The 17,757-nt window shown below is 47.8% G+C and overlaps 6 protein-coding genes across 6 annotated transcripts; 5 read left to right on the forward strand and 1 right to left on the reverse strand.

Annotated features, from left to right (window-relative positions):
- Positions 1-160: 160 nt before the first annotated feature.
- Positions 161-1,948, forward strand: nfr1 (putative AIF-like mitochondrial oxidoreductase (Nfrl); the record flags this gene model as incomplete). The annotated part of the gene is made up of 3 exons (XM_026752753.1): positions 161-383; positions 439-628; positions 679-1,948. 3 exons carry the CDS (start codon positions 161-163, stop codon positions 1,946-1,948), a joined length of 1,683 nt encoding a protein of 560 aa, XP_026598771.1.
- A 237-nt stretch (positions 1,949-2,185) lies between these two features.
- On the reverse strand, positions 2,186-3,427 carry DSM5745_10738 (DNA-directed RNA polymerase I subunit RPA43; the record flags this gene model as incomplete). The annotated part of the gene is made up of 1 exon (XM_026752754.1): positions 2,186-3,427. One exon carries the CDS (start codon positions 3,425-3,427, stop codon positions 2,186-2,188), a length of 1,242 nt encoding a protein of 413 aa, XP_026598772.1.
- Positions 3,428-3,790: 363 nt separating this feature from the next.
- DSM5745_10739 (J domain-containing protein) lies at positions 3,791-4,822 on the forward strand (the record flags this gene model as incomplete). Its single annotated transcript, XM_026752755.1, has 2 exons — positions 3,791-4,321; positions 4,376-4,822. The coding sequence occupies 2 exons, from the start codon at positions 3,791-3,793 to the stop codon at positions 4,820-4,822; spliced, it is 978 nt and encodes a 325-aa protein (XP_026598773.1).
- A 1,560-nt stretch (positions 4,823-6,382) lies between these two features.
- Positions 6,383-7,260, forward strand: DSM5745_10740 (uncharacterized protein; the record flags this gene model as incomplete). Its single annotated transcript, XM_026752756.1, has 2 exons — positions 6,383-6,816; positions 6,876-7,260. 2 exons carry the CDS (start codon positions 6,383-6,385, stop codon positions 7,258-7,260), a joined length of 819 nt encoding a protein of 272 aa, XP_026598774.1.
- Positions 7,261-8,811: 1,551 nt separating this feature from the next.
- DSM5745_10741 (putative Ran-binding protein (RanBP10)) lies at positions 8,812-10,959 on the forward strand (the record flags this gene model as incomplete). Its single annotated transcript, XM_026752757.1, has 5 exons — positions 8,812-9,590; positions 9,641-9,747; positions 9,919-10,049; positions 10,109-10,355; positions 10,409-10,959. The coding sequence occupies 5 exons, from the start codon at positions 8,812-8,814 to the stop codon at positions 10,957-10,959; spliced, it is 1,815 nt and encodes a 604-aa protein (XP_026598775.1).
- Positions 10,960-11,959: 1,000 nt separating this feature from the next.
- Positions 11,960-14,579, forward strand: DSM5745_10742 (uncharacterized protein; the record flags this gene model as incomplete). The annotated part of the gene is made up of 2 exons (XM_026752758.1): positions 11,960-12,139; positions 12,492-14,579. 2 exons carry the CDS (start codon positions 11,960-11,962, stop codon positions 14,577-14,579), a joined length of 2,268 nt encoding a protein of 755 aa, XP_026598776.1.
- Positions 14,580-17,757: the final 3,178 nt, after the last annotated feature.

Consider the following 17,757-nt stretch of genomic DNA (forward strand, 5'->3'; position numbering starts at 1 on the left):
GTCCTCCTGTTCCTGCTCGTGCTGTGTCCATCCATTGCCCCAGACACAAGCTCGAAGTACTCAGTTGTCGCCTCGTTTGTCGGTAGCTTGCCAATCGACCAACCAATCTAGACCATTTTCCTCCACAAGCTCTTCTTTCCTATCTCAGACTCTAGCAACCATGGCCCAGGAATACAAGCTAAAAGACATCTCATCCTTGACGGGTATTAGCAACTTCGACAAGGTCGAGGCTGAGGTCGAGGGCGTGCAGGACGGCAAGGTGTTGCTCGTGAAATACGATGACCAGGTTCATGCTATCAGCCCTAAGTGTACCCACTACGGGGCTCCGTTGAAGAACGGAGTTGTTTCTCCAGAGGGCAGGATTACTTGTCCATGGCACGGGGGTAAGCAGTTTCCCCAATCGCAGTAGATACGAGTTGCTGATTGTTTCCTCTATAGCCTGCTTTGATGTTAAGAGCGGAGATATCGAAGATGCTCCTGCCCCCGCGGCGTTGAACACATTCGAATTGTTGGAGAAGGACGGCGCCGTTTACATCCGTGGTGAAGAGTCTGCTATCAAGTCTGGTCAGCGAATCTCAGAGCACAAGTGCAGTGCTTCCGGCCCTGGCGGCTTGGTCATTGTAGGAGGGTAAGTTTTATCACGCTTGTATATGGAGTCATGGCTCATTCGTCACGCAGAGGCTCCGGTACCCTCGGTGTGATCCTGGCCATCCGAGAGCTCGGATACAAGGGAGCTATTACCATCATCACCCGCGAGCCCAGTCTCATCATCGACCGCACCAAGCTCTCCAAAGCTCTCATTCCAGACCCAGAGAAGATCCAATGGCGCTCCCCCGACTGGTACAAGGAAGTCGGCATTGAAACCGTCTCCGACGATGTCACCTCCGTCGACTTCAGCCAGAAGACCGTCATCACCAAATCTGGCAAGACATTCCCCTACACCAAGCTCGTTCTAGCCACCGGCGGAGTCCCCCGCACACTGCCTCTGGAAGGCTTCCAGCTCCTCGAGAATATATTCAAGCTCCGTACAGTAACAGACGTGCAGCAGATCCTCAACGCTATCGGCGAGGAGAAGAAAAAAAAGGTCGTCATCATCGGCAGCTCCTTCATCGGTATGGAGGTCGGCAACGCCCTATCAAAGGAAAACGAGGTCACAATCGTTGGCCAGGAATCAGCGCCCATGGAGCGCGTCATGGGCACCGAAGTCGGCCGTATCTTCCAGAAGAACCTCGAGAAGGCTGGCGTGAACTTCAAGCTCTCGGCTGGCGTCGCGAAGGCTACACCTTCCAACGAGGAGGCCCGCAAGGTCGGCGCCGTCCACCTCCAAGACGGCACCATTCTCCCCGCCGACGTCGTCATCCTCGGCGTCGGCGTCCGCCCCGCTACTGATTTCCTGCAGGGTAACCCGGCCCTCACACTGGAGAAAGACGGTTCCCTCAAGGTCGACGAGCACTTCTCCGTTCCCGGTCTGAACAACGACGTCTTCGCCATCGGCGACATCGCAACATACCCCTATCACGGGCCCGGCGCGGATCCCGAAAAGGGCACATACACACGCATCGAGCACTGGAACGTCGCGCAGAACGCCGGTCGGAGCGTCGCGTCCTCGATCGTGCACACGCTCAACAACACGTCGTCCCTGCAAAAGACCAAGCCCAAGGTCTTCATCCCCATCTTCTGGTCTGCGCTGGGCTCGCAGCTGCGATACTGCGGGAACACGCCGAATGGGTGGGATGACCTCGTGCTGAAGGGCGAGCCGGATAATGCTAAGTTTGCGGCGTTCTATACGAAGGGGGATACTGTTGTTGCGGTTGCAACGATGGGCATGGATCCGGTTATGGTGAAGTGTGCGGAGTTGATGCGGAGGATTAAGATGCCCTCCAAGAAGGAGATTCAGGATGGAGTCGATGTTTTGACGATTGATGTGCCCAAGGGCGTGAGGATTTAAAGCTCCGCCGAAATTCTTTACTGTATCAATTAATGAATATGAAGATTATGATAAGAAACGGTTGTTTCTCAATGATCCGGATTGGACAAGCTCTATGTACCATGAACGGAAGCTGTACAGAAAAAGCAGATTTTGAGCCGTAAACGCCGAGCATTATGAACATGATAAATACATACAGTACCTAGCAGACAGGGCATCATCCACCACCGACGTACCCGCCCACTACACTCGTCCCGTCTATTTCTTACTCTTCTTCGGCTTCTTACTCGGAGACTCCAACTCCACGTTCTCCACTTGCGGAACGATAATGCCGCCCGACGACATGGGCACCGTCATCTTGCGTAAGCTCGAAGGAACAGCCGCAATGATGCCGTTCCTCTCGTCCTCAATGACCTTGGCCTCTTCCTCCTCAGACAGCATCGTCCCTTCTATGCTCAGGAAGCCGCGGTCCCGCTCTGTCCCTGGGATGACGTCGATATCGACGACGCGAAACTTGACTGTCCCGCGCACGCGGTGGCCGGATACGGACTGGAAGTGGCCTTCCAGTGAGTCTTCGTCGGTACCTACTGCACCCTCTCCATTTTCAGTCTGGTCGGCGCCAATGTCGGCCTCTGGGTTTTGCTCTTGGTCGAAGGAGAACGGGTTCGAGTCTGAGGCGAGAGGGACGGGGTTGAAGTGTTCCTTTTCCGGGTCAAAAGGCGTAGAGGATGTGCCGTCTTCGTCTTCGTCGGAATTAGGGTTCGGCGCGGTCCCGTTCTCGTTATAGTCCTTCTCCCCTGGAGGGATCCATTTCCAGGATGGGGGCAGGCGCTTGCGCTCAATGCCCACGGAGAAGAGGTTCAGCACGACGGCACCGAGGAAGCCCTCTGACTGAACATTGACCCAGCCCTCGAGGGTCTGACCGCGCTGCGGACGGAAGACGAGGAATGTCGCTGTGAGGTGGACATACATGACGCCGTATTCGCCGGCTGTGGCGGCTAGGGTCAGTGGTTGCGGGTTTGGTGAGGTTGAGGAGGGGGAGGGGGACGAGGGCGGTTCGCTTGATATCGACGCATTGGAGTAGGCGAGAATAATGCCCTGGAAAGGCGGGAAGAAGGTTAGAAGAAGAGGGGAGAGGTGCTCTGCTAGGAGCGAGGCGAGGGCGTGCGTAGGTGAGATCGAAATCGGCGAGAGAGGCAGATAGAGCGTTGCCGTGGTGAGAGAGTATGGAGAGTCGGGTATGGGAGCGGGCGTGGTGGCTGTTTTGGCGTCGGACTTGCTGCTCTTGTCCTTCTTGCTGCTGCTGCTCTTTGAGGATTTCTCCTTCTTCTTTTTGTCCTTCTTGTCGGCCTTGTCTGTTTTTTCGTGCTTGCGCTTCTTCTTAGACGACGGCGATGAGGGCTCGTCTTTGTGCTTGTGTTTGCGCTTGCGCTCCTTTTCGGACTCCGCCTGCACCGCGGAGACAGGAGTCGAGTCAATATCCATTGCGTCAACGGCCATTGCTACCGCGGAACAGCTGTAATGCGCTGGTCGGACTGGTTGCCTGCGAGAGAAGCTTTTTTCTCTACTTTTTTTTGATTATCCGGCGCGGAGTATTTTGCGGCAGGCGGTGAAAAAGGCGGTTTATTTCAGAGGCCGCGGCATCTCAACGGAGTAGTATATCGCCAGGTTGTTCAAAGATAATTGGCCCCTGAATGTTTTTTTAAGCCGTGCTGAGCATCAGGACTATTGACAGCGACTGCCGTGAAGTCATCATGTCCATTCTGTCTCTGATCGGTTGGTATACTCTTCCAAAGGTGAGATGGCCATTACCCGCCGCGTTTTCCGATGGTTCCTGGCGTCTCCGCAACGTCGAAACTGAACATGGATTTACAGTATGCAACCAACACTGTCCTGTATGTCTACTATGGAATCACTATCCGCGCGGGAGATCCGAAGCCACAACCGGGGTCGCCTCGGTATGCGCGCGACCGCCGTCGCATCTTTATTGCTATTGTGACCACCTACCTGCTCTATAACCTCTTCGAAGCGTACGAGAAGATCCAGACCGAAGGCAGTTTCTATGATGTTCTGGGTGTATCGCCGCTATCAGATGAAAGGGCCATCAAGGCGCGATTTCGCCGTCTAGCTGCGCAGCATCACCCTGACAAGCTAGGGGCTGGCAGCTCGAGCGACCTCTTCGTGTACCTGAAGCAAGCGCAGGATACGCTCACCAACCCGGTCAAACGGTATGCATATGATATGTGGGGGCCTAAGATCCTGCAATGGAGGAATATCGATACGGCGCATGGGTATTTCCTGTCTGGATTGATGAAGACGGTGCCCACTTATTTGATGTCGTTTTTGGGGCTCCTGCTTTTGAATTATACTTGGTGGTCTGATTGGGGTCGCTATGTGGGTTGACGTGAAAGCTTGACCTGATTTGGTGTTTTGCTGACCGACGTATAGTGGCGCTTTTTTGCATTTGGCGCACTGTTCACACTGAATCTGGCTTTGATCAGTCATCAGGGCCCCGTTTCCATTACCTCGACCTTCTCACTGCTTCCGTGGCAGATAATGAAGATGGCCGAGACTATATCGCTCAGCCTGCATATCTTCATATCACAGATTGCTCCTCCTGAAGCAAAAGACGCCGGATCGCCGGATCGTCTTCATCCGCAGACCCTCCAGCGTCTGGGACAGCTCCTACACCTCAGCCGAGCCACGGATACTGAAGCGACGCGACTTCTACAATTGGGATTTGCGCCGTTCCAAGGTGACAGGGAAAGCATTGCTACACTGAGGAAGGGTATGAAGGAGGGCCTGGTCCTGAGCAGCGTACGGGGCAGCCATGGGGTACAGCAAGCTGTGAAGCAAATAGCAGAGCGCAAGGAGCAAGGAAAGAAGGTCGGTTGAACTTCATACTTCAACTGAGTAAATAGTCCATAGATCAAATGTAATATCTTGTACATCAAGTATACATGATTTAGGAAATATCTCCTGTCGAGCAAGGAAGGAAAGGAAAACTCGAGGAACAGAGGTTTCGCCAGGTTGCTGGAACCTGTCTTCAACTGTACCTCAGCTAGGCTTGAAAACTGGCGCTATTGGAATATTGAGCATGATTGTACTCCAAAGCCGAGGAACTTCATTATTTGTATACCCTCAGTTTTGTTGAAACCCACTGGGATGAAACCCAGTGGTTTTGCTAAACACGGCGAGGTGATCGGAAGAAATTGGTGGTTCGTCGGCGGTTTCGACCATGTCCCCCAGTCTAGTGCGAGGAACTCCTGCTGATAGCCAAATTGCCGGCGGTCATGTTCTCATCCTCGGACTCTTTATTAGTTCCGAGCTCGGGAGGCGAATAGTCTGATCGATGACCCCATCAGGGGTCACACTGAACTTTGACCAGCCACATGATGGGATGAGTGTGATCTATCCAACGGATGAGGATACGACATGAAGCATCTACCGATTAGACGGCAGCTGAATTCCCCTGCCAGCTATCCGTAGACACGGAGTAATGCTGACGCTGGTGGAGAGATTTCAATTTGATCAAACCAAACCTGGTCGCGGCGGGCCTGGGACTGGGCGATCCATAGCTGGTGATAGGATCTTAGCAGTGCTCAAATGCCTAGGAAATGGCAGGATTACTGCACAGACTATCGCGGTAACGCGTCCTGGTCAGGGTATTCCCCTCAGCCCGGATGACGCGGATACCTCAAACCCATCAAGCAGAATTGGGAAGGAAGATTAAAGGAGATTAAATATCTGCCTGCCAGGTTGAGAGCTCTATACAGAGTAAATAACAGTCTTTGACAATAAAAGAGGTGCACAGCACGCCTTGGCGGGCGCTCCTTTGGTGGTGTAATATACGTTACGCCGATACATCTCCGTAGCGAGATTCGGGCGTCCTCCTCCTGTTTCTCTCTTGACCGCAGTGGAAAGTTTGGACGAGACTGAGAGGAACACACACAAAGTCGCGCCCAACAATAATGGAACCTCAGTGTTCGACATCCGCATCCCTTTCATCATCCCCTTCCTCCTCCTTCTCTCTCTCTTCCTTCCCCCCTTCCATGCCACCACCCCATTCTCATCATCACCTTCGCATCGTCACTTCACCAACCGGCATATGTCACCTTTCTAGAATTGCCTCACGTTTACCTTGACAAGGCTTTCCCAACTTTCACCTCGCCTGACTATACCTCCACGCAACGCTTGACATCTAAAGGGGGCCCCAAACCCGGCTTAGTCCCATCAGGACACCACAGTCAACGGCATAATTTATCGTCGCATCTAAATCGGACACGGCCACTTCGCTGTCCCAAACACTCATCCGGTCGCTCATCTTTTTACCTCTTTGTCTAATCTCCAGATCGCCCGACCGGAGGATTGAACCGAAGGGAGGAAAAAGAAACTATAGAACCCACGAACACGACCTACAGCAGCCGTTCTTCATCACCACCGTCGGACGAAACCATGCCGGCTGCTACCTCGACCTCCCGCGCCAACGGTCGCTCAAATAGCTTTGGCAACGCCAAGTTGCTTGTTGTACTCAAGCTGTCTTCTAGTCTTTTGAAGAAATTTGCACCTGTCCCAGAGAGCAAGGACAAGAGACGGAAGAGCAGCGGCGGTGCCGCCAGCAACAAGAGGGGCGAGTCGCATGCCGACTCCCCTACCAAAAAGGAAGAAGCGCCTTCATCTCCGGCGTCATCCGCCATTGAGCCACCTCCCGCCTCCTCGGTGGACAATGCCTCCGACGCCGCTTCAACACCCGTACCCGGCACCTCTGCGGATGCTAATCGAAAGAGCCTTTCTGGCCCCAAGACTGGTGCTAAAAGGGGGCTCAACGCAACTTCAGACAACTCTCTCAAGCCGAGAGGGAAACCCGGCCCTAAGAAGAGACCTAGGCTGTATGTGTCCTTTGATTGTCTCTTTCACTCAATAATTGAAGCTGACATTTCTGTTATAGTGAGGATGGTACTACGGAAAACGTGAGACTGAGCACTCACCGGCTGGGTCCTAAAGCCAACACTGGAGCGATTAATGCCGGCCTTCGCGCTCTTGACCGAAGCGGAACCCCATGTCGCAAGTGGGAACGCAAGCCTTTGCAGTTAAAAAGCTTCACTGGTGTACAATGGGCGCTTCCATCCTGGCGGGCCCCTCGCACACAGAAGCAGGAAGCAAACGGAGAGACGAAGGAAGGTGTCCTTGAAACTGGAGACAGCGACAGCAGGGCCAACCAAAGTGCAAGCGGTGTCCCCAGTGAAAAGAGCAACTCTGGTGATGGCGATCTCACACCTGCTCATCCCAGTATGGTCGGGCCATCCTCTCCTGCTGTCGCCATGGCTGCATAGGCCCTTTTCAGTTATGAACGTTTATCCTTCTTTTCTTTGTATAATACCTTTTGACATTATTTTGTTTTATTTCTTTGGTCAGCCCTAGGAGCGGATTTTGTTCACTTGCTATTGGCGTTGGTTCGGTTATCGGGTTGGTCACGCGAGCTACTTATGTTTCTCCTAGCAGGCTATTCATCTCCCAAGATTGCCTGAGATTTCATGGCATTTCTTTGCCTGGTGTGCGCGCCTGGCTCTGTTCGGCTTCTATTTCATGTCTTTCTATTGTGTACCATCAGGCTTAGGGTTAGAACGGTTTTCTCAAGTGGATGGAGTTTCGACAAAAAAAACAACTATGCTGTGTTCACTTCTGTATCAGATCCTATTGCCGACATTTTATCTATTATATGTTTTCAACTTTCTACGATAACACAGTCCTGATGACTGGAACACGTTTTTATGAACTAATAAGGCTGGCATCAAAGTTTCAGCCTAACTGATGAACCGTAGACGAAAGTGATGACCTATTCCAAGTCTCAATCCATGATGACGAAGATATGCACGGTCATCTGCCATACCGGTTGGGTCACCGAGGCTCCTACGGGATAGAGTCGAGACGAGCAGGTGGAGGGAATTCTCCCACTTGATCCATACTTCAAGTCGAAATATAATCTCTATCCTTCATAAACAAAGGTAACCTGTGTTCGTACATCGCTTGAGTGCTGAAGCTCGGACTCTTTTCGAGAGAGGAGTATAAGAGCGGCGCCTCGAGTCGTGGCTAGATTTTATATCGGACGCTGATACGGGAGACATTACCGAAGTACTGGGTGCTCTGCTCGTTGTATTATTAGCATAATGGAGGATTAGGAAGTAGCAAGAGGTCAATGTATTGATAGGACTGTCTGATAATCTCCGGTACTCCTGGTTGTTCCCCCTCAGCCGGCTGCCGTCAAGGGCCTTTGACCCTCCCCCGCAGTTTGGTCATGCCATCAACAACCAACCTTGCCCTGCCCCGAGCCTTTCTTTTTCGTCTCATTTTACTTCGGGCACGGTTTGTTTCGGAGTAGCTGGCCATATCCCCTTCGTCACGAGAGTTTTCTCCGTCTCTCTCTTGTTACACGTTAGTGATGTTTATTTTCATCAGGAACCAATTCAAGAACTGCCGCAGGCTTCTCTTGGGTTGAGCAGCGATCTCTTTCTTTGTCTTGCTCGTCTTCGAAAGAATTCTTGTTATCGAGTCATCGTCGCCATTTGGTTCCCTCCAGGTAGTTTTTGCTTGGGGTTCGCAACGGTGATCGTGACAGCCTACTTTGACTCCACCTCCCCACCCCCAATTACGGATAGATTCGAGCCGGAGAACAAGATACTCACGCGGACAGCAGTTTGCAATAAAGAACGGACAAAAAGAGAGAAGCTGCAAGACGAGAGGGGGTGAATTTCATGACCGCTTACTATAAGCTGACTGGGGGTTTCGCACCGGTCGAGGTCTTGATAACAGGGCGCCGCGTGAGGAGGCATCATACATCCATAGTACCCGCCTTGGGCCTGATCCTCCACTGAACGTCAACAGCCATGACTGATACACCTTTTTCCCCTTCCGGTGGAGCTCCTCGAGCTCCTCTCACCAACACCTATCCAGCACCGAGTATATCTTCTATTCCTCGTCGCTCTTCCTACGCATCTGTGCTTTCAGGAACTGCCGCTCTATCGCCACAGACTAGCACTCCATTCTCGCAGTTGAACTCCACTTCATCCTATCCCCCGCCGTTCCACTCTGACGGCCGCGCATCGAGGCACTCGGCCGCCGTGGATGCAGAGATGCAGATGAACTCCTCCTGGATGTTACCCCAACAGGACTCGCTTCCTCCATACTCGCGGAAGTTCGCGAGCTTCCCGGCTTACGACCCTTTCTTCCAGAACCTCGGCACTTTCTCCGAGCCCTCGTGCTCCTCCTTCACGCCCTCTTATCTTCGCAACTCCCGGTACATATCCCGCCTCGATGCTGCTCGTCGCACCAAGTCAGCGTCCCAAAGAGATGCAGCTTCGGTTTCGTCCGTCCAGGGCAACTTGCCCCGGATCGCGCCTTCTTATCGAGGGATGACGTATGATATCATCGACAGGGAGCCCGTTGGTGACGACGACGACCATATCACGCCGCTACCATCCCGCTGGAGTGACTCGGATAAATACCCTGGACTGGAGCTTCCAAATGATGGTTTAGAAATTCGGTACACTGGGCCGCTTGACAAGCAGAGTCATGTAGCCGCCTCTGTGCGGGCGGATCACCCCATGCCGCCGCAATGCGGGATCTACTATTTTGAGATTACAATACATTCCAAACCCAAAGAAGGGTGTGTCTTATCATCGGATACTCATGATCATTTATGCTAATGAAGACCAGGGTGATTGGAATAGGGTTCTCGAATCCCAAAGCATCCGTCGAGCGGCTTCCAGGCTGGGAGCAGGAATCGTGGGCATACCATGGCGATGATGGCAAAACATTCTTTGGTGAGAATCAAACGGCAGGGCGACAATATGGTCCGGTGTTCGGAGTCAATGATACTGTGGGATGCGGGGTAAACTTTTCGACTGGGTGTGCTTTTTTTACGAAGAATGGGCACTTCCTAGGTATACCTTGAATTTGTCTGAAACAAGGACAAAGATGCTGATAATAGCCAGGAAACGCGTTCAAAGAACTGCGGAACTTGAAAGTCTATCCGTCTGTTGGGGTGAGGAAGAACCCCTCAATACATATATCCGCAAATTTCGGCCAACAGCCATTTATGTTTGATATTGATGGAATGGTCAAGGTGGGTTGCAGACTGAGCCCGATTTCAAGACCTCGACTGAGTTGCTAACCGACCGACAGAGCCAGAAGGAAACTATACATTCTGACATTAGCAAAACAAGCATTGCCAGCATACAACCGCCGCTGGACGATACGGCCTTTTTGCAGGAATTAGTTGCGCAATTCTTAGCCCATGATGGCTATGTAGAAACTGCCCGAGCATTCGCAGAGGAAGTTGCCGCCGAGTCGGCCGCGCTAGAGAATGGCCGCCAGGCCCAGCTCAAGAAGTACGAGGTGGAGGAGGACATCGAAGCGATCAACCGGCAGAGTATGATACAGCGATGTGGCATTAGAGTCTTGACGCCTTACTGACTTTGCCAGAAATTCGAGCCGCTATTCTCGAGGGGGACATCGATAGAGCCCTCAAGTACACCAACGCCTATTATGCCAATGTGCTGCAACAGTACCCTCACATACACTTCAAACTACGATGTCGAAAGTTCCTAGAGATGATGCGGCGGTGCACTGAGCTATCATCGTCTGCGAAAAAAGGAAAGGCTACTAATGGATTCTCCGATACGGCCGTATTCGACGAAGAGATGGAGCTAGATGACCAGATGCAAGACCAAAATGGTTGGGAAGCTGATGGAATGGACATGGAAGAGACTGAGACTGCCACCAAGTCGAACGAGCTTCTGACAGGGGCGGTGCAGTATGGGCAGCAGCTACGTATGGACTATCCGAACGACGAGAACGGAGGTGACAAGAAGATGCTGGACGACATCTTTTCATTGGTGGCTTATCCAGACCCTAAACGGTCGGTGCATGGCCATTACCTGGATCCGGCTGGGCGCATCGCCGTAGCAGAAGAGCTGAACTCGGCGATTTTAGGTACCGCCCACATCTTCCCCCTCGCGAGTTATACAGGCTAATGTCTACAGTATCACTTGGCAAGTCGTCATCAGCCGCTCTGGAGCGGCTTTACCAGCAAACTGAGGTATTGGTCAATGAGATTAGTGAAGAAGGAGGCGCTGGGGCGTTTATTAATGTACGCAATGACTTTCTCCAATAGGCTTCTGGTTTTCGTGGTTTGTCGGCGCGCTGGGTCGGTTCGAGTATAAAGCACTTGCAGACTGGCATCTGAGACTGGTATCCTTTTCCATATTACTATTCCCTAATCTCCTTCATTTCTTTTTCGGCACCAATTTTCCCAGGTGTTGGTGTTGTACTCTGTACAAACTACAAAGCTCAGGAATATAGGCGCACATAGTAATATGGCCAATCAAAGTGCATCGCTGATGCCGCGGCTCGTGAATCGTGACGCTCGCCCAAAATACCTAGTGACACCTACACATCGCTGGATGAAGGAAATGGGACTAGGCACTGCCTCTAGATGTGTCCCGTCCACGGTACAACTTACGGATCATTTCTTCTCAATTCATTATATGCCTCCAGTGTACGGAGGAGTTATTTACAGCCGCCATGCTTGGTGTAGTTGAATCTCACGTGCGTATTATTGGTAAATACCAGGCGGGTACAGGTGAAGAACAGCAGTTCGTCTCTCCGCCTTCTGGATCTATTTCTGCGTCTTAATCGATGATTTGGCTCCGTTGAGGTCATTTTGTGCCTCTGCCGATACGATACTATTTACTATTTGCGTATAGTTATGGCTGAAGAGGAGGGAGTAATCGCGATCATCGGCCCGGTTCTACCTGGATCGTCTCATTCACTCCGTCTTCCCCTCTTCTCTTCTCTCCTCCTTCAACCACTTCATCTTCCAGCCACCTTATCCGATGACTTGGTAGACTGTGACTCTACCTTACCGGTTCATCGCTCCACCTGGGGCGGTGCCACTGCCAGCTCATAGCTCCTGCATTCTTACTTTCTTCCTGGTCTGCCTGCATCGGTAGCAGGTAGACAACTCCAACAACCATGGAATCCAAGCCTGCTGCGAGCCAGCCAGAGGGCCACATTCCTACCCACTCCTCCGCAACCAGTCGGGCAGATCTCCACTGCTGCTGTGGCCGGAAGGAGTGCGCTTTTCTACAGCATAACCAAGATGCTCTGGCAGGATTGGAGAAGGATCTCGAGACCGCTGCGCGGCTAGGTCAGGTACGTTGTTTGACTTGTTGTACCGATCCTCGTCTTGCATATCCTTGGGTGGTTGTTGGGCCGTCATGTCATTTGCATGGCTGGTATTTAGTTATCGTCGCTACATTTTTGTTGTACAGACGTTGTACATTCTTTGTACTTCATCTGCATTGCTAGTTGAGGCTTGAGATCTTCTTGTTTATCTTGTTTTCATCATTCATTTCTGCACAAATCAAGGAAATCGCCCGTGTGTCGCATCATGGCCACAGATTACCAACGTTCCCCGATTCTATCCAGCTGTTTTGTCCGTCCATGCATTTGCTTTGCCCTAAGGTTTGCAATGAGCGTGTCCTCGCTAACTTTTGCTCTCCAGGCTCTACTCCATCGCCATGAGTCTTATATGGCCGAGGCGGAAGAAGACCGCCGCCGGTTAGTTAACAACATTGAAATCCTAGAGCGCGAAAAGCGCCAGGTCGAGGCCGAGAATGCTCGGATTGTTGAGGAGAATCGCAACCTGCAGGACGAGCTAGAAGGCCTTAACAGGGCTGTCGTCGATTCCGACTCTTATGCCAAAACGCTGGCCGCCAGGCTTGAGAGGAACGAGGCGGAGCTGCGCAGTTTGACCGCCTCTGCTGCGCGTGCTGCTGATCTCGAGGCACAGCTTGCTCACATGGAGGCTGAGCAGTCGAAGTTGCAAGAAAGCTTGTTGATGGCTGAGGAAGGCTCGAAGTCGGCTATGACCCGGTGGAAGAAGGCGGAATGTACGCTTCGAGACCTAAACGACCAGGTGGATCGAATGGAAAAGGAAGCTAGCGAGGAGCGTGAACGACATACTGAATTGGTCCAGCGCATGGAGAGACGGCGTACGGTTGAGCGGGAGCTTGACGGCGCGGCTGGTCGACTCAAGGGAGCAGCGGCTGCTCAGAACCTAGCTCGGACCGGTGGAACAAGCGTGGTCTCGCGCTTCGTGAAGGACATTCTACAGGACAATGCGAATTTGCAGATGGGTATCGTGGAGCTGCGGGAAATGCTCGAGAGCTCCAACCAGGAGGTACAAAATCTGCGGGATCAGATTGTGTCGCACCAACCCCTCGCACCGGAATCTAACGGGGAGAGGCCACGCCCGATGAGAACATTGAGCCAGGAATTGGATGCCAACGAGTCGCGCCGGGTGTCGCAAGAGTTTCACATCCATCACCACTACCACACCCCGCCTGTTCCAAAGAAGGAGAAGAGCACTCTTTTTCGTCGGTCCAAGAAGCGTCGTTCCTTGGGCAATCCGCCTATGCATTTTAATTCAAATACGCAGCCCTCCCGCAAAGTCAAGCATCGTTCTCAGCCTTCTACATCTTCTGCTTCGACGATTCTATCGCACACATCCGTCTCGATCCCGCCGACCACGTCTCATCCTCATCGGTTGTCATTGCATTCTCCTGTTCCGCCTGATTCCATGGCCAGTTCTCCTCAATCAGTTTATCGTTCGTCTATTTCTATATTTGATCGCGTGGAGCGTGGATTTGAAACGTCGCAACCTACCAGTCCTGACAGTGCGATATTTACGTCGCCGTTGAGAAATAGCCGGTATAAAAGTGGTGGTCCCTCCGACGCCTATCGCACACTGGACGGCACTGACGATGGGACCATGAGTGAGGACGAGTTTAGCGAGTTTCAATTGCAATCAGTAATACCTGAAGAAACAGAGGATACAACGTCGGTCTCCCGGCCGCAGTCACCTGCTGCCGATGATGATATCTTTTCCACCTCCACGCCGTACCGGAGGATGCGTCGGGCAACCTCGCATGAGAGTCTATTCTCCGTTGCAGGCATGGACATCCACACGCCCAGTCATCGTCCATCCCGTATGAGCGACTTCACGCCCGGCGCCCTACCGCTACGAGTGCGGCGCCGAATCATGTCATCCGAGCTCGCCTCTACACCACCAACAACCTCCGCCATCACTGTTACCGCAGGAAGAGATCCCGCCAAGCCATCTTCATCTCATCAATCACCTCAATTCATCCTTGCTTCTGTAGCTGGCCCTAGACAATTACAACAAGAAGCCGAAGCTAATCCCTCGCCACAAACGATCATGGACGATTCCACTCTTACTCCAACCCGGATCCTTTCCATCGGCAGCCGAGTCGGCGGCTGGGTTCGCGGCCGCTGGGGAACAGCCCCGACCTCGTCACCCCACGGCGGCCTCAACCCACTCACGGAGGCGGGCGAGCACTGCCAGAGCCCAGCGCAGTCCTGCGCCTCCTCGACGCACTCCGTCGAACACCCGGAAAATCCTCCCTGCTTGACCCCTCAACCTCGAAAACGTCAACCACCCCGGTTCCGCTACCCTGGTGTCAACCAGAAGGGTCCCATTATGGGGTTCCGCCCTCCGCCTCCCCCTCCTGTTTCCATCCATGCTGAACAGATTGACGAGGGGCTGCTGAGGGAGAGCTTGGCTGAGTAAATTTACCACCCTTGCCCTCCTCCTTTTCCTCTCCTTTCCCACTCGCCATATACATTTCCTACATCTACATGTTTATGCGCAGATCTTTTTTTTTGACTTATTTACCCACTTGCATTGCGTTGCGTTTTGGTAGGTTGCAATGCAGATTCTGGACCCTGGTCGATTTCTGTCTGATTGGCATTCCCTTTTCAAACACGCTGCTATATACATAGATTATGATACCCACGCGGAACGCTTTCCCCCTCTTATTTTTACATATACATGTTGATTTTCCATTTCTCTGCCTTGTTTATATAATCATATTTTCAAGGTGCGGAGGCTCCTAGCTCGTTCTTTGGTCGTGGCATTTTTCTATTCCATCTACCTTACAAAGATCTACCATGAATGATATACTATTTTTGGTTCATTGATCTAAATTCGATAACCACGGTCTTTTTTTTTTTTTTTTTTTTTTAATTTTTCGGGTTGGAATAACGTCGTACTATACTAGACAAGCGGTTCCGGCCGCGGCGCCGTAGGCGCCATTAGCGGCCCTTATCTTCCCAATTGTCGGCCGCAAGTAAAACTTAGAATAAATAAAATAATAAGAAACTATAGATTAAAGGAATATTTACCGCATAAATACATGTATAAAAAAATAAAAAAATATTATAAATATTTATTAAAAGGTGGTTAAACTACCCACGGGCCTTAGGGTTTAGTAAAATAAAAATATTTAATAAATACTTAGCTATATACTTATTAACCTAGGTTAATTAATTTATCCTGCCTATAAAAAATATATATTATACTTAAATACTTATATTAAGTAGTTATAGGCCGCGGGAGCTACTTTTAAATAAGATTATAAGGCTAAAAATTTAATTTTATTTTTTTTTTTTAGGGCGTTATACACTATTAAATAAAAAAAAGGTAATACTTAAAAAAAATAAAGTAATGCTATTAAGACTTTAAGCTAAAGCCTTTTATTATTTATAAGTATAAACTTAAATAAAGCTATTTAATACTTTTAATATAGGCTGCAGGCAGTACCTTAAGTAAAAAATTTTAAATATTTAGCCTTTATGCATAATAACTTTAAAAAAATACTAAGGGCTAATTAATATTACTAATAAATAATATTTAATAATATATTATAGGTATTATTAAAGTGCTAATACTTAAAACTAATTTTAGCTAGTAAAAATTAGGGTAACCTTATTATATAATATACTTTTTTAACCTTATAAAGGGCATAAAAAAAATAAAGCTTAAATATTTTAAATATTTTATACTAGTGTAAGCTAGTTCTTACCCAGGGAAGGTTTAGCTTAGCTAGCCTATTTAAATTTAAAGGTAGCCCCTATAATATAGCTAGTATTATTAAGGGCTATATATTATAAAAAATATTATATGCTATTTTAAATAATATATTTAGTAAAGGGGGGGCGCCTTATTTACTTAAATATAAAATATTAATACTTATATTACCTATTATTTTAATAATTATATATATACTATACACACCATAAACCACACACTATTTTTATTAAATTAGTTTATTAAATTAGTTTATTATAATAGTAAGGTAGGACCTAAAAGCCCTACTAAGTAAAAAATAATATTATAAGGTTAAAGCCCTAAACCCCTAAAAAAAAATATAACCTGCTAGTGGTAAAGCACCCAAAGTAGACTATTAAGCCTTTAAAAAATATTATAAATTTAAATAATAGCTAAATTAACCTAAAGCAAACTATTAAGTAAAAAATTTAAAAAAAAAACTATAAACCTAAATAATAATTAAATTAACTTAAAGCACACTATAATAGCAAGAAAAATATTATAAAAATTTTTTAAAATCTTATTTAAATTACGCCTATAGGAGCTAACTAAAAAAAGCCTTATAAACTTTACTTAAAATAATATATTTAAAGGTAATATTTAAGTATTATTATTTAAAAAGCTCCTCCGGGAGCATCTTAAATAGCTTGTTTAAAATATATTTTTAAAAGTAACTTAGGTAAAAATACTTACTTAAAAAGTATCTTTAGGAGCACCTTAGGGCTATTAGGCTTAGCCTAAAATTAGTAATAAAATTACTTATAAAACTATTACTAAAGTTACCATGCATGCACTATTTAGGTAATGCCTTTAAGGGTAACTTAAACATCTATTTAGGTAATATTTTTACTACTTAAATACTTATTTAGGCAGTGCTTTTTACTACTTAAACACCTTTTACTTTAGGAGTACCTTTAAAAGTACCTTAGGGCTATTAGGCTTAGCCTAAAATTAATAATAAAATTACTTATAAAACTATTATTAAAGCTACCATGCATATACTATTTAGGTAGCGCCTTTAGGGGTAACTTAAATACTTATTTAGGTAATACTTTTTATTACTTAAACACCTTTTATTCTAAAAGTATTTTTAGGGGCACCTTAGGGCTATTAAGCTTGGCCTAATATTAGTATTAATATTACTTATAATATTAATACTAAAGCTGCCGTGCATGCACTTTATCCCTAGGTATATTAAAGTAATTTAATAATAAATACTAAGCTTTAGTATACTTTTTAAAGCTAAGTGCCTATTTTTTTATTTAAAAACTAATAATAATAAATTACAAGAACATAATAAAGTTAAAAAAAAAAAAAGGTAAATTAAAATAGGTATATTAAGTTAATATTAGCCTGGGTACTAATTAGTACTAGGATGCCTATTATTAAAAGGTACTAAGGCATAAACTAATAAAATAAAAGCCTAAAAAAAAGCCTAAAAAAGAAGCCTAAATATAAAAGCCTAAATATAAAAGCCTAAATATAAAAGCCTATTAGTAAAAGCCCATTAGTAAAAGCCTATTTAGTAAAAAACTAAACCTTTAAATAAAACACTTGGACACTTAAGTGAAAAAAGTAAAGATAAATAAGGTAAATAATTTTAAAAATAAAAATAAAGTTAAAATATAAGCTTATTATATATATAGCTTATAAATTTTTTTAAGCTAGTTAGTTAATAACATTTTAAATAATATTAAAAATAAAAAAAATATTTTTTATAAACACTATGCTTTATTACTATATATTAAAATAATATTTATTAAGTATTATTAAGTAGCTACCTACTTCCTACTAGTCCTTTTTTTACCTGTTAAGGGAGTTTTACCTAAAGAAATGTTAGCATTTTAATTAAATATAA

This window comes from Aspergillus mulundensis (genome assembly GCF_003369625.1).
Source record: "Aspergillus mulundensis strain DSM 5745 chromosome Unknown scaffold_16, whole genome shotgun sequence".
Lineage (NCBI taxonomy): Eukaryota > Fungi > Ascomycota > Eurotiomycetes > Eurotiales > Aspergillaceae > Aspergillus > Aspergillus mulundensis.